General features: G+C 35.4%; 1 protein-coding gene across 1 annotated transcript in view; it reads left to right on the top strand.

Annotated features, from left to right (window-relative positions):
* The window catches only part of LOC131042574 (myb-related protein 305-like), a gene marked incomplete at its 3' end in the record, with an annotated part of 30,267 nt that extends 15,040 nt beyond the window's left edge, over window positions 1-15,227 (top strand). Inside the window, exons 6-7 of the mRNA XM_059211776.1 lie at window positions 10,554-10,643; window positions 15,209-15,227. Coding sequence (XP_059067759.1) covers window positions 10,554-10,643; window positions 15,209-15,227 — 109 coding nt within the window. The remainder of the gene's footprint in view (window positions 1-10,553; window positions 10,644-15,208) is intronic.
* Window positions 15,228-15,551: the final 324 nt, after the last annotated feature.

Raw genomic sequence — 15,551 nt, 5'->3', positions numbered from 1 at the left:
AGATAATGTGAATTAAACGTAGTAATAGTGGAAAGAATCTTGCTAGATTACATCATTGGATTAACTTGTATTAAGCATGTAAATTGAACAAATGGGTAGGGGAAATAAAGATAGAATTAATGTTATAATTTCTAAGTTGGAATCTAAAGGATGATCAACATATAGGTAATTACTTTTATCTTCTTAAATGAGCAACGCCATGTTAATTATATTCCACTACATTGGATGAATTTTGTTTAGTTATTTCACGTATTAATCTTAACAATAACCCTTACCAAAATTAACTTGATAATTGGGGAAACTCAACTAGCCTTCCATAATTATAACCCAAATAAAAGAATTCCCTTATGATTGCTAAAATTGAACTAAAATGGGAAATAATTGATTAGTTGTTTATACATTAAATCTTAGTAAAAGTATCTCTCTCATATTAACTTCATTTAACAAAAAAAAAAGAGAGTGATATGCAATAAGATAATTGTATTTTAATCCTAATAGGAGAACATCACTATGATCTTATTATTCTAATCTTGAAATGATGAATGTCATCTAGCTACCGATATTTTAATTTAGAGGATGCTCTCGTGTGTCCTAATGCATATCCACCTTAATGAAATTAGTCCATTTATTTGCATTATCAAAACTTCAAATGAATTCTATGGCTACTCACATTTAACCTTTCATAAAAGAACTACAACTCATTAGTTGGCTATGCATGAAATCAAATGAAGGGATCTCACCCTATTAATTGTAGTTAATCCTTAATGAATGAATCTCATCTGATTAACCATACTTTTAATATTAAAGGATGATATCGATTGTGAATGGATACCCTAAACCCAATGAATGAACTTCATTATATTAAACGCTTGGAACCTATTTGGAGGCCTCTAAATGTAATTATGAATTAAAGTGCAATGAATTAATAACCTCTCAATGGCCTCCCAACCACCCAAGTAAATGAACACTTCCTAAAATTCTAAGATGTCATATCATCGAACATATATATAATCATGTCTTAAGCATTATCCCACAATTAGGACATCCAGATTTATGTATCATTTGACGCAAGTTCAGTTAGGTGTAAGGTTATGTAATTGCGTTGGGAAACCTGTTAGGATCTTTTAGCCTTTCACTGTGTTATCCAAGTTTGTAGATAACTCCAAATTTCCTTAATGTTGTAACTTTTCATTAACGCTCTTAATTATTAAAAAAAAATAAAATATTTACACTCTAATTGAGTGTTTTTAACTTAAACCCTTAGGGATTTCCTGGCGGGGCATTACACTTATGCCATACAAGAGAATGGTATATGATTTCAAATATTACTTTACCATAATCAAATTTGAGCAAATTCATCAGGACAATAACAGAGTAGCTGATGCAATGGCTACAATTGCCTCCCTTGTAATAATGCCAAGTAACGCTGAATACTATGAGTTATTGGTTGAACCTTTATTTGCTGACCCTCTCGTTATATCATTTTAGCTGATACCCTATATCATTAGGGTCTTGATGGTACCTTACTTAGATGTATTGAGCATGACAAATCCAACACTACCTTGTGAGAGATGCACGCAGGTAGATGTGGGGCACATTTGAGCAGTCCTACCCTAGCTAAAAAACTCTTGCGTATTGGTTACTATTATCCTACTATGAAGAACAACGCTGATCATTTTGTTAAGAAATGCAAGAAATGTCAGATACATGGAGACTTGATACATGCACCAAAACATGAATTGCAACAATTATCACCTCTTCGCTCTTTTGTCAATGGGGACTCGACCTCGTGGAGAAAATTCATCCACTCTCATCCACTAGCCACAAATTCATTATCATTTCCATTGAGTGTTTCAAAAAGTGGAAAGAAGTTTTTCTCCTTACCCATATCACATGAAATTAAATTGCCACCTTTTTTTATGAATTATATCATATGCCACTATGGTGTTCCTCTATCCATCATCACCGATAATGGCCAACCATTCAAGAACCAAGAAGTCTATGAGCTTTGTAAAAAGTTTCATATTCAACACCATTTTTCCTCTCCATATTATCCCTAAGGTAATGGCCAAGAAGAGGCCTCTTATAAAAATATCCTCAAAATCCTTTAAAACACAGTCAATGAAGTCGACTGAGATTGGCACATCCAATTGAACCCCGCTTTGTGGGCTTATCATAGGAGTGTCCATACCCCTATTGGAGCCACTATGTACTCCCTTGTTTATGGTTCTAAAGCTATATTTCCCATTGAGGTTGAGATACCTTCCCTATGGGTCTCTTTGAGAAACCTGATCAATGATGAAGACTACATAGTCTCCTGCTTGCATGACTTAGAATTGATCAATGAAAGAAGACAAACTGCTTTTGATTACCTCAAAGCATATCAATAGGACATGTGCATAAGTTACAGCCACAGAGTTAGATCTTGCACATTTGAGGTTGGTGATCTTGCCCTTAGAGAAAATCCAAAGAATCAGTAAGACAATGAGAAAAATGGCAAGTTTGAACCTAATTGGCTTGGTCCATATATTATCAATGCTACATATGGATCGAGATCATATCAGCTAGCTACTCTTGAGGGTGAACTGCTTGAAGATCCAATCAATAGTATTGACCTTCGCATGTTCTATGCCTGAGTATTTCAAAGAGTTTCTTTAAAAGATCCTGAAAAAATACAAAAAATGAGAAAAAGATCCTGAAAAAAAAATACAAAAAATGAGGAAAAGGCCTAAAAAAAATTTCATTAGTGAAAACCTAGCAAATGAGCGCTTTGTGACACAAAAAATAAAAAGTGAAAAAATCATTAAAAATTAAAAAAAAAAGAAGAAAAATAAATTTGTCCACTGGTGAAAACGTAGCAAATAGGCACCATGGGCAAGTACCATGGTGAAAACTAGACAACTAGCACCATGCATACAGATTATGGTCATCTTTCCTTTAGTACTAGATACTTGATCATGCCTTATCCATATCTACACCTTCATTCCATAATAGCCTTCCCACTGCCATCATAGCTTGTGGATATTTTTGCATAACCCACACATGCACGAATCTTGCATACCAAGCAACTCTTATCCTTCATTGGGGAATCTCCTCAACCTTAGCAATGGGTTGAGATATTTATCATCTCACTTTCGGAGGAACTATCTTCTAAAATGTCCTGAAAAAATCATAAAATATCCTAAAAAAATCTTTAAAATAATAAAATGTCTTGGAAAAATCATTAAAATAGTAAAAAGCCTTGAAAAATTCTAAAAATCACAAAAAGTCCTAAAATTTTAAAAAAATCATAAAATGTCTTGAAAAAAACCTAAAAAATGTAAAATGTCCTCAAAATAAAATCTTAAAAATCATAAAATGTCTTGAAAAAGTTCTTAAAATCATAAAAAGTCTTGAAGAAACCCTAAAAATATAAAACATTTAAAAACCCTAAAAATCCTAAAACTTTTCATCAAAATGCAAAAACATTTAATAAACATCATGAAGACACAAACACTTTAGATGAGCATGCAACTTTGAACTTCAACGAAATCATGATGTGACGAGATTATGATTGAGAAGACATAACAACATTGAATCAACTTATCAAAACCAAGCACATTAACTTTGAACGAAAATCACTTTGGCATAACGCATACTATCTGTTTGCTTGCTTTTTAATCTTTTGATTGTTTCTAATTTTACTTTTTGGTGACATATCTTTTAGCTTTTTTGGGATGTCTCTAACTAGAGATTTAATTTCTAGGATGTCTTTGACTAGAAGGCTAAGGATGGGGCATGTTCACCTATTTACTGCTTGTGGATAGTTCCTTAGTAATATGATGACTTGTCTTAGGACATGATCATCCAAGATCATCGAGGACATAATGGTCTGATGCAAACTGAGACAATCCTTCTCGTCTGATGTGTTTCCTTTCACGCAAATGGTATGATGATTCATTTGGGTCTTATTCGTATCTAGATGAGTTTTATCTCGTTGCCATAAATAAGCTTGATGATGATATAAGCACTTAAAAAGCACAAGAATTCTCATCACCTTTGTATCCTCTTTCTCATCACTCTTTCTTCTTTCTTATCACTTCTCTCTTTTCATCTCTCCTTTCATCTCTCTATTTCATTAGTTTTTTTATCATATTCTTCATTCTTTTTATTGTACCCAGATCAATCAATCAAATGCTTTATCCAACTGATGCATGTCTTTGAATTTCTAGTTTCTTTATCAAATTCAATGAAACTTACTTCTTAAAATTAATCATGATAAGGGAGATGTTGAGCGCGAAAGGAGGGAAATCTTCAAACGCATAAGCTTTTGATGGAGATTTTGACGACCCAGATGGGGTTTTGTCTTGCTTGGATCTTGCTGCTTCGCGTCTGCTTGGCAGGCTAAAGTTTGATTTGATGGTGTGGCGTAGACTCATTTTTATTTTTGGGCATCTAGTGGACTCAAGAGGCTTTCTGTACCCCCTGGTTTTCATTGAATATTTGTGTGGGTTGTTTGGGGCTTTGACTCTTGTTTTGGCCTTCTCCCTTAGGTATCAGCTTGTTGTGGAGGATGAGATCTGACGGATCATCTGTCATAGATGGGGTGGGGCGGAGGCATTGGTGTTGTGGGATGAGATCTCCCTATAGATCGTGTTGCTGGATAGCATGTTGGGGCCTATTTCGGGAGAGGGTGGCCATACTGTGGTTATGGTGGCTCAGGACCCTTTCCTATTTTGGGTTCCTCTTCCTTACCCCTGTTGGCTACACATTGGGGTCAGAGGCTTTTGTTGGTGTGGTGTGGTGGGTCTTCTGCTAAGGGCGGCTTCTTCTCTTTTGGATCGGTGGTCTCTACCTTGTAGTGGGGAGGCCATGTGGGATCCGCGAGGTTCCTTGTTTCATTTGGAGCTTTGGAGGGTTCTTTTGGGCTTGGGGTTTTCTAGTTTTGGAAGTTTTTCTCTTCCAACCAACCCCATTCCTTCCCCCCTTTTTCTTTGGATATGCATTGGAGAGAATCTCTTTGTTGGCCTTGCTTTGATTGCCTATCTTTAGTCACAACTGACCGTTATTTTGTTGTTGAGGCTCTCTTTTAGGGGTTTTTTTTAGTTCATGGTTTCAATATTTGCAGGTGATTTTTCTTGAGGGATTGGGGTGCCTTATTGTTAGCATGATTCTCAGGAGGTTCACTTTCTATTTTATGGTGCTAGGCTACTCTCCTATTGAGGTGGAGGGTTGTCTTTTGAGTGGCCCTTTGGGAGGGGTTTCTAGGCCTTTGTTCCTCTCCCATCTGTGTCTGTTAGAGGTGACCCTATTTTCTATTGAGGTGGAAATGTAGAGGAGGAGAGGGGGATAGATTTTGCTAGCTGTCAGAGTGCATTGTATGTTGTCTATCTGCCTTTCTCCTCATCCTATTGAGGTGGGGAGATGGAGTGATGGGGCTTTTCGACTACTGCTGTTGCTCGTGCTGCAAGTTGTGGGTGTTAGATTATCCTCTCAAAGGTGTCTTCTTAGATGGGTCCAGGACTTTCTCATCTCAGATTCCAAGCTGGTTATGTGGCGAAGGGGTCTTCTTGTTGTATTTTGGATTGGCCTTTCTGTTTCAGTTTTTAGGAGTGTTGGCTTTGCTGGATGCTTGTAGTTTTCAAGGGCTCAACATAGTCAATTTTTGTTCTTGTTTTTGGTTAAGGATAGGTTATATTGTTGGTGATTTGGTTTCTTTGTTGGAGGTTTGGGGATCCAGGGATAACCCATTGCTGGTTTTAGATGCTAGTTCAAAATCCAAATTCAAGGTTTGGGGAGCCTTTCAAAGCCCTTTGTATCTAGATTGGGATTGTAATATCAAATGTTGTTATTTGGAGTCTTTGTTAGAGGTTATGGGTGCCTGGATTCACCCATGGTTACAATTATAGGCTAAAGGTGCTTTTGTTTCACCTTAGTGTTCTTTCTCAGGGCCGATCTTTTCAGTCCTGGTTCTAGTAGGCATGCTGGATTTATGATGTCTATTCTTTTGAGAAGCTTCATCTTTCTTTAGTTGGACACTGTTGAATTAGCTATGCTGGTTTTTGGCTGTGGTTATCATTGTGAATATCTTTGGGCAGCCAACTTTGTTGGATTCTAGTTCTTGGTAAAATCTATTGGGTTTTGGGTCCCTTCAAAACCTATTGTAAGGGGTTTTGGGTCCCTTCAAAACCTATTGTAAGGGGTTTCAGGTCCCCTCAAAACCTGTTTTTATTAATAAAAAACTTGCTTCTTGAAATATCAACGCCTCTGGATCAATCAATCAAATCAATTATTGGATCACCTTATCTTGCACTAGCATCCATCCTCATCAGCTTAATCAACTCAATCAGCTCAATCAACTTAATCAACTTATCAACCCAACTATATTGTTCATTTCCATCAATTGTTCAGTTACGTCTCATACAAGATGCATTTCCATCAAATGTACATCTCAACTTAATCGCTTGCACAATATCAATTATCCAATCTCCTTTTAATAATTTATCGAGAGATAAATCTCTCAAGGGGGCATAACCAATCAATCATCATCCTTACTAGGATATCTCTGGGGCATATATCAATTGATCATTTTCTTTGAAAGAATGTGGCAAGCTACATTGTCTCAAAGAGGGGTGAAATGTAGACACATAAAATTTGTCATCTTAATCTCGAGTACGTCCAGTTCATTTTCATTCATTATTTTGTCAAATATTATCCATAAATATTATTATTTATCCATCATTGATATCTATATTATCATTTATCCACTATTAATATTATTATTATCTCATATTCAATTTATCATTTAATAATATTATTATTCTATCACCTATATATTAATATCATTTACCTATTTTCACTAATATATGCATAAGATTATACACTATTCATTTATGCTTTCTCCTCTACCCATTTTCATTCACCTCATGCATGTGGGATTAAAACTTTCAAGCCCTATTCTTTATCCCACATTCATCCCACAATCTAGATTCACCCAAGGATGCCTATTTAAGAAGATCCCCTCTCCCATTTTGGAATCCACAACTTTTTACATTCAAAATCCGTTTTGTATTCTTACATCCATGAAATTTTGCATTCATCTTTCTTTTGTTTTGACATATCTTATTTTCATAGTCCATTACTTAATAGATTCTTGTGTTAAGTGCTTCTAAGAGAACCCATTTGCAAAACAAGACGTTGAAAGATAGGACAATAATGGAGATTAATGCTGGTTTTGCTACCTCCATTGTTGATGTTAGAAGCTCTGAATCTAAGATTCAATAGACTATTTTCCTCATCTATAGTTGTAGTTTAGGTTTCTCCAACAAAAGGAAAAATGGAGGCCACTTTCCATCTCATGTCAAGGAAAGACAAATCTCCTTCATGTGGGAGATCATTGATTTGCACATGAAGAATACTTTCAAATATGAGGATCCTATTTTGTATTAGATGATAAGAATGCTTTTGGGAGAAGAATTTGTGAAGGCAGAGAAAAAATATCAATCCAATATAAATATTACATCCACAGTGGTAGCCTAGTGTATGGAGCTAGGAATGAAGGAGGAAACTTGGTGGGTGATGGATTGGTGTTTGGGGCTTAGAGCCTACATAACTATGGCTAGACTAGGTGAAGGCTTTTTATCTCAAGGAGGTAGATGGGTGCAGGCTATAGGTTTCACACTTTCTCTTTGGCCATTTAACTCATGCACTTTTGAGAGATAGGAATCACAACACCCTCACAACACTATAAAACTCTTAACTAACAATGTAATAAAATTGCAAGGCAGAGCTATTTTCATAATTAGATCCAACATTTTAAATTCAAACAGTGAAACAAATGTATTAAAAAGGAAAGTGTGATACAAGTCTAACATAAATTTCTCCCTATAATGAAAGACAATTTGTAGGAATAGATGAAATGGGAGAATTGAAAACATACAATTCAATTTTAATAAGAGAAAAATATTATTATCTTATATTTAAATATTATAAATTAGTATTGGTTTCATCATAAATTACAAAAAGTTGAATACACAACATAAATCTTAAATTTCTAAATGGATATTAAAAATAATAATCTTCAAAATATTCTAAAAAGAAAAAAATCAATTATGATCTCAAAAATATAAAATTCAAGATATTTATATTCTAAAACAAAAATCTTACATTTCTAAATTGATATTTTAAAATATTCAATATAATCTTCAAAAGATGTTAAAAAAAAAATCATTTGTAATCATTTATAATATTCAAAATAATTTTCAATTCTTAAATTGATATTAAAAAAATTAAGATATTCTATATAATATTTTTTCTAAAATGAAATACATTATAAATTACAAAAAGTTGCACACAAATACTAACAATTTTCCTACAATTTTTTGACTGAAAAACCTCTCACATAAAATCTATGAGCTAAATATAAAAAAATAAAAAAAACTATTTAATATAAACAAATCTCAAAATAACTTAAAAAACTTATGATTCTTAAAAGTCCATTATAAGATCTAAACTTTTAAATCAATAATAATGGTAAATTTTTTTGAAAATTAAAAAATTAAAAAAAAATCATTTATGTTTATGTATATGTATATAAGACATAAAGCTTGAAATATGTTTATAATTGTATAAATTTTAAATACATATATAATTTGAAATATATATAAATATTTTTTAAATAAGAAAAAATATGAATTCAAAACAATTAAATAATCATCAGTAAAAACAAATACAAATACAAATTTTCCATTTTAGAAAATGACATGAATTGTTAAAACTTCTATTCAAACCTGAACAAAACAGGGAATTAGGTATAAAGATTCCAAAAAAGATATATTATAGAATTGCATGAATTGTTAAGGAGGCTTTTGAATTGAAGAATCCAAAATTAGAGGGATAATGTTTGTACTTAGTGTATATCAGTCCATATGTCTAAAACAGAGTTATGTGTCAAATTCAATATATTAAAAAAAATAAGAAAGAGATAAATATAAACCAAAATTCAATTACAAATAGATTTGACAAAAGATAGGTTAAAATATACCTTAAAGATAGTCTCCACCATATATTTCTTTTATCCCACCACATGAAACACAAAATCTTAAGTGAAGTCAAAATTTGTGACCCTCCACACAAGAAAACATTTTTTCTTCTATATTTTTGTATGAACAATCATAAACACACCAGGACCAATCACAATAATAATGTGGGGTAATTTGTGAATGAAGCTTCTGAATTGAATTGAAAAATTCAAAATTAGATGGATAATGTTTGTAAGTAGTGTATATAAATCCAGGTGTCAAAAACACAAACATGTATAAAAGATAAGAAAAAGATAAATATAGACCAAAATTCAATTACAAATAAATTTGACAAAAGATAGATTAAGAGTCCCCACCATGGCACAGATATCCCACCACATAATACACAAAATCTTTGATACAAATCAAAATCTGTTGCCCTCGTAAACAAACCAGTACCAATCACAATAATAAGCCAGGTCAACCTGTTATTGTGTGAAGAGCAATCAGTACAACTCACAATAATAGGCCATCGCCACATGTCAACCATATCTCCGCTTACAAATACATTCAATCGGACTTTTGCTTCTGTTAAATCATTGTCATTCGTTTTCAGGAATTTATCATCCTAGATGTCTACATATACACGGCTTTTTACAGAAATAGAAATTGAATGACTTGGAGAATACACACCCAGATATATTTTGCTCTCTCAGATTGAATCTGGTGAAAATTCTTTCTTTCTTATTCTAATTTTAGAGATGGAATTAGAGAAAGGAAAGTTAAAGAAGAATAGGAGGTCATGGATGGTGGACGTGTCTATTTTGGTTTCAAAACGGCAGTACGGATTGATTAACATGCGTGTGCGTTTTACACTGTCGATTTTGCGTGTTAGTTGTACATTTTACATCGTCGATTTTGCAATAAATGGTTGCGATTGTCACTATCACACTATACGAAAGATCATTTTGAAGCCAAAATAACCGCCACCATAGAGGATTGAAGAGAATATTTGAGAAAGATATTTGTCTCCTACGCTACATTAAACTTTATGGTGGCCGCAACTGGTACTCACTTCTTATCTTATCCATGCAGATTATGCGAATGTTTTTCCTCCAAAAATTGATGCTATATGGCATCGATTTTCAAGAATTTTATTTCTATTATATAGATCAGTTGAGATGATTTTTTTAGTTAGAAAAGTATGTTAGAATAAAATCTTATTTCTCTTGTGATTTTTAATAATGAAAGTTATATTAAAGATGGGGATAAAAATCTTAAAAATCTATAACATAGTCTTCACATCGTACAGGACTGCAAAGATGTGGAAAAGTTGCAGATTAAGGTGGTTAAACTATCTTCATCCTGATATTAAACGCGGCAATAGTACTCCTCAAGAAGAACGGACCATAATTGACCTTCATGGCCGCTGGGGTAGCAGGTGGATAGTTTAATATATATCTCTCTTTATAATTCAATTTTATAATCTTCTTGTCATACTTGAATTACTTACCTCAGTAAACAAGAGATTTCATTTATGACATGCTTTTACAGGTGGTCACTGATAGCAGAAACGATCCCAGGCCGAACTGACAACGAGACAAAAAACTCCTGGAGATCTCATATGAAAAAAAAGCTTCAAAAATCTGCACAAACCTTAAATGTTGGTGATCAAAATCTAGTCCTCAAGCACAAGTGCAGTTTAAACAAGTAATTCTTGTAAGGAAGCAAAGGTGTGCGGAAACACTTCCTATGCTAATCTTGAGAGGACGATTTTGCAAATTTCAACTTAACTATCATAGAGATTACAAGAAGCAAATAGAGTAGAAATAAAACAAGAAACACATAACACAGTGATTATCGTGGGGAAAATCCATATGAGTGAAAAACCCCACACTTTAAAACCTGCATAGTATATTAACAAATCAACAAGAGATTACAATACACTTGCAATGCAAGTTCTTATAAGAGCATCACCTCAACTCAAGCTCAAAGAGACTTCACTAGCCTCCTTCTAGCACCCAGCCTTGCAAACCAAACTCCATCATGCAAAATCCTCTCCAAGCCCTCATTATATAGGAATTTTACAACCTGGAAACCATTTGTGGTTTTACAATACCATGGGCAAAACCTCCATGACACGTGTTGCCCACCCTTGACATTTGTTTTTCCAAGATAAGAAAACCAGGTTAAATATAGTTACTCACGTCCAAACTCTTATCCCCTATTTTTGACCCTCATAACTAACATGAAATGTGTCATATAATCTCTAAAAAAGGCCCTCCTATATTATACTATGGACAGGGTACCTTTTTCCAAGGCACTGACACATGGAAAACCTCTCAACTACATTTGGAACAATTTACTAAAAATTGCAAGGTTGAGACACATGTATCCCAACATTCTCCCACTTGTCGAATACCTTGCAAGAGTCAAGGGATCCATATTACCATGGACTCAAAAGTCAAGGGCCAAGAGGCCCATAGACTCTGAACACCATATGAACTTCTCTGTGCTCATGGGCTTAGTTAATGAATCAACAACATTCACCAAAGTTTCTACCTTCTCTAGCTTCACCTTGCCATCCTCAACCATATCTCTCACAAAATAATATTGTACATCAATGTGTTTGGTCCTGGCATGAAAAGTCGGGTTCTTCACTAGGCAAATTGCACTCTAACTGTCACTATAAATTGTCACTGCACCCTGTTTAAACTCTATATCTGAACACAATCTTTTAAGCCAAATGGCTTCTTTGCAGGCATGAGTAGCTGCCATATACTCTGCCTCTGTAGTGGACAAAGCGACCACAGCCTATCGCTTGCTCATCCAACTAATTGCACCACCAAATAATGTAAACACATATGCACTAGTGGATCTTCTTCTATCAACATCACCTGCCCAATCTGAATCCACAAAGCCTCTAATATCCAAGGAATGTTCATTTCCTATTCCATGAAAACATATAGAGTACTCTGAGGTACCCTGCAAGTATTTAAAAACTCTTTTTATTGCATCCCAATGTGCTCTTCCTAGATTAGACATGTATTGGGAAAGTACTCCCACTGCTTGGGCAATGTCTAGTCTTGTACAAACCATAGCATACATCAAACTTCCAACAACACTTTGGTATGGTACTTGACTCATCTCTTCCATCTCCAATGGGGATGTAGGACATTGTGAACTAGAAAGCTTTGTTCCCATTGTAACAGGAACACTCAATGGTCTAGAATCTTGCATATTAAATCTTCTCAGAATAGTACCAACATACTTACTTTAGCCTAGCCAAAGCTTTTTGTTTTGTCTATCTCTTACAATCTCCATTCCCGGAATGTGTCTTGCTGCACCAAGATCTTTCATATCAAATTTTGCCGAGAGTTGAGATTTTAATTCAGCAATCAAACCTTTTCCTTTCCCAATAAACAACATGTCATCAACATACAAGGCAATAACCAGGAAACGATCACCATTAGATTTGAAATATATACAATGATCAGATTCAGACCGCACAAACCCCAAACTCAATACATATGTATCAAACTTTTGGTACCACATCCTAGGACTTTGTTTTAAACCATACAAGGATTTCTTCAACTTACAGACCAAATTACTTTTACCTTTTACCACATAGTTCTCTAACTGTGTCATATAAATTTCTTCCTCCAAATCTCCATGAAAGAAAGCAGTTTTTACATCCATTTGTTCGACCTCTAGATCATAAGCTGCTGCAATAGAAAGCAAGAAATGAATGGATGTCATTTTGGCTACAGGAGAAAAAATCTCACCATAATCTACTCCCTCAACCTGGGAGTAACCTTTTGCAACCAAACGTGCTTTGTACTTCTCTATTCTTCCATCTGAACCTATCTTCCTTTTGAACACCCATTTGCAACCAACAGGCTTTCATCCTTCAGGCAATGGTACAAGGTCCCATGTGTCATTCTTCTTAAGAGCTGCCATCTCTTCATCCATGGCAATTTTCTAGGACTCTGAATCATTCATACCAAGAGCCTCTTCTATAGATTTCGGTTCATCAATATTAGCATTCAAAGCAAATATGCATCTCCAATCATCAGGAGAATATCCATACCTTCCAAGTGGTTTTCTTTGTCTAGTAGACCTTCAAACAAGTTCAGGTTTAGGTTCTTCTTCTTCCTCTAAAGATTCAGAACTCGTAGAGCACTCATCAACTTCCTATCTTTCTAAGGGCCTCGATTCAACTTTTTCAAGTGTAGCAAGCCATTGAATCACATCTTTCTTTTCTTCCCTTTGTTCTAGCTGCACTGTAACAGAAGAAGACTTAGTTTCTCTAAAAATAACACTTCTAGAATAAAATAGCTTTTGTGCAATAGGATCCCAAGGCTTGTATGCTTTCACACTATAACTGTATCCAATGAATATACATTTAACAGCTTTGTTATCCATTTTTGTCCACTTCTCCTTTGGCACATGAGCATATGCCTCACAACCAAAAACTCTCAGATGACTAAGTGAAGGCTTGTGGCCCAACCACGCTTCCATTGGCATTTTATCAACAAGAGCTGAAGTAGGAGACCTATTTATCAGGTAGCAGGTAGTGGCTATAGCTTTAGCCCAGAACTTTTGTTTTAGACCAGCACCACTTAGCATACTCCTAGCCTTCTCCATCAAGGTCCTATTCATTCTTTCTGCAACTCCATTCTGTTGTGGAGAATACAAAGTTGTCTTCTGTCTCTTAATACCACAATCTTTACAAAAAGTGTCAAAATCATTGGAGCAATATTCACCACCATTATCTGTCCTTAAACATTTTATTTTCTTTCCAGTCTGCAACTCAACCATTGCTTTAAATTCTTTGAAACGACTAAAAACTTCAGCTTTACTCTTAAGAAAATAAACCCATGTTCTTCTAATGAAATCATCAATGAAAGAAACATAATAAATGTAAAGCGGAAAAATCGAACCCTAGTTGCTCTCCTCTCTTCCAACTCCAAGGAGAGAGAAGGGAGGTTACTAGGGTTGATGGTTTTCACTTAGGGGAGACTTTACATTCAAAAGAGGGGTTGAAACCCACAAGATCCAATCCCACACAATGCAAGATTGGATGCTAAATGAGTTTCAAGGGTTAAGACAGCAAGGCTACCCTCTTTTGTAAAGAATGTAGATAGAATAATTAAGCTAGGAATGCATGAAAAGTGAGAAAGATTCGCTTATAAATAGAGATAGGGATATAGGATGAAGCTGCGGACCTGGAATTAGCAATAAAATGTCGAGACGGTGCTGTCCTGCAAATTTGAGCAAAATTTGACAGGACGATGGCGCCCGACGTGCACACGGTCCTCCGAAAAATCCGTGAAACGAAGGGGGATCTGTTCGTCTCTGCACAAGGATTCCAGATCTTCAATTTCAGCCGCGTACCTGCAACCTACACACAGAAAAGTGAAGACGATTGGGGGGTTAGGGATTAGGGGTTTGCCCTTAGGTCAAACCCCAGTTTTGGAATTAACCAAGAAATGAGAAATGCTGTAAATGATTGTAATGTAAAACAAGTACTAGTACCTTGTTGTAAGAATGTTTGTATTCTTACATGCGAAGGTGTAGATGTTGTTGTATGTTGTATGTTGTATGTTGTAGTATGTGATCTCCTCTTCAATGGTTGAATCCTTGTCTTGAATGCAACACTTAGCCTTGAATAGAGACTTAGAATGATCAATTGCTTGAAGGAATGCTTGAATGCTTGAATGCTTGAATGCTTGAATATCGTTTCCACCTTTTTCCATCTATCTCCAATGAGAGAGGAAAATGTAGTTTATATACTTGCCAATTAGGGTTGATAGACTGATTTTTCCGACCTTGGGCCGACTAGAAAAGAGTATTTTCCAATTTGCAAACAAAAAGACCCGAATCCCCATAGGAGACCGGGCCCAAAATAGGGCCAGGGACTAGGGCGCTGGGCGCTCTGGTCCCACCTCCCGGGACAACAGGGTGCAAGGAGGGATCAGGCAGGGTGCTGGAAAAATGCAGTTTTTGATGTCATGAGCAAGTTTCGGGGTCTCCATTCAGGTTTCGTGTTGCGTTGCCATCATGAAGACCAAAATACGGTCGAAATTGCAAGTGTCGCAATTTTAGGATGCTACATTTAGCCCCCACTTTAGCGGGAGTATAAGCATACGCTCATACTTCCGGTAAAGTACAAGGAAACAACATTAAAAGACTTTCACCATGTCAAGGAGGCAAGACACACCAAGCCCCCAGTGGACTGAGGATCTTACGACTTCGATTGACAAAGTAAAAGGGAAGATAACGAGGGAGAACCATGACTGTCAGTAGTAAGGTTCCCTCACTATGAGTCATGCAAGAGAAATACCGAAAATTTTCAAGGCAAAGCTAAGTTCGCCAAGAAATTTTCAAGTATCCTGAAGGGATAGACAGGGTGTATGCCCCCCTATGTTAAAGCGATCGCACATGCCTCAACGGGGGTGATTTCTTTAAGGTAGTGATACACATAAGAAATGAGAAGGGAAAGGAGCACGTTATCACAAAGATTTAGCCCCCAAGTGTGAGATAAACCCA

This window comes from Cryptomeria japonica, chromosome 9 (genome assembly GCF_030272615.1).
Source record: "Cryptomeria japonica chromosome 9, Sugi_1.0, whole genome shotgun sequence".
Taxonomy (NCBI): domain Eukaryota; kingdom Viridiplantae; phylum Streptophyta; class Pinopsida; order Cupressales; family Cupressaceae; genus Cryptomeria; species Cryptomeria japonica.
This window is presented reverse-complemented; position numbering and strand designations above follow the sequence as displayed.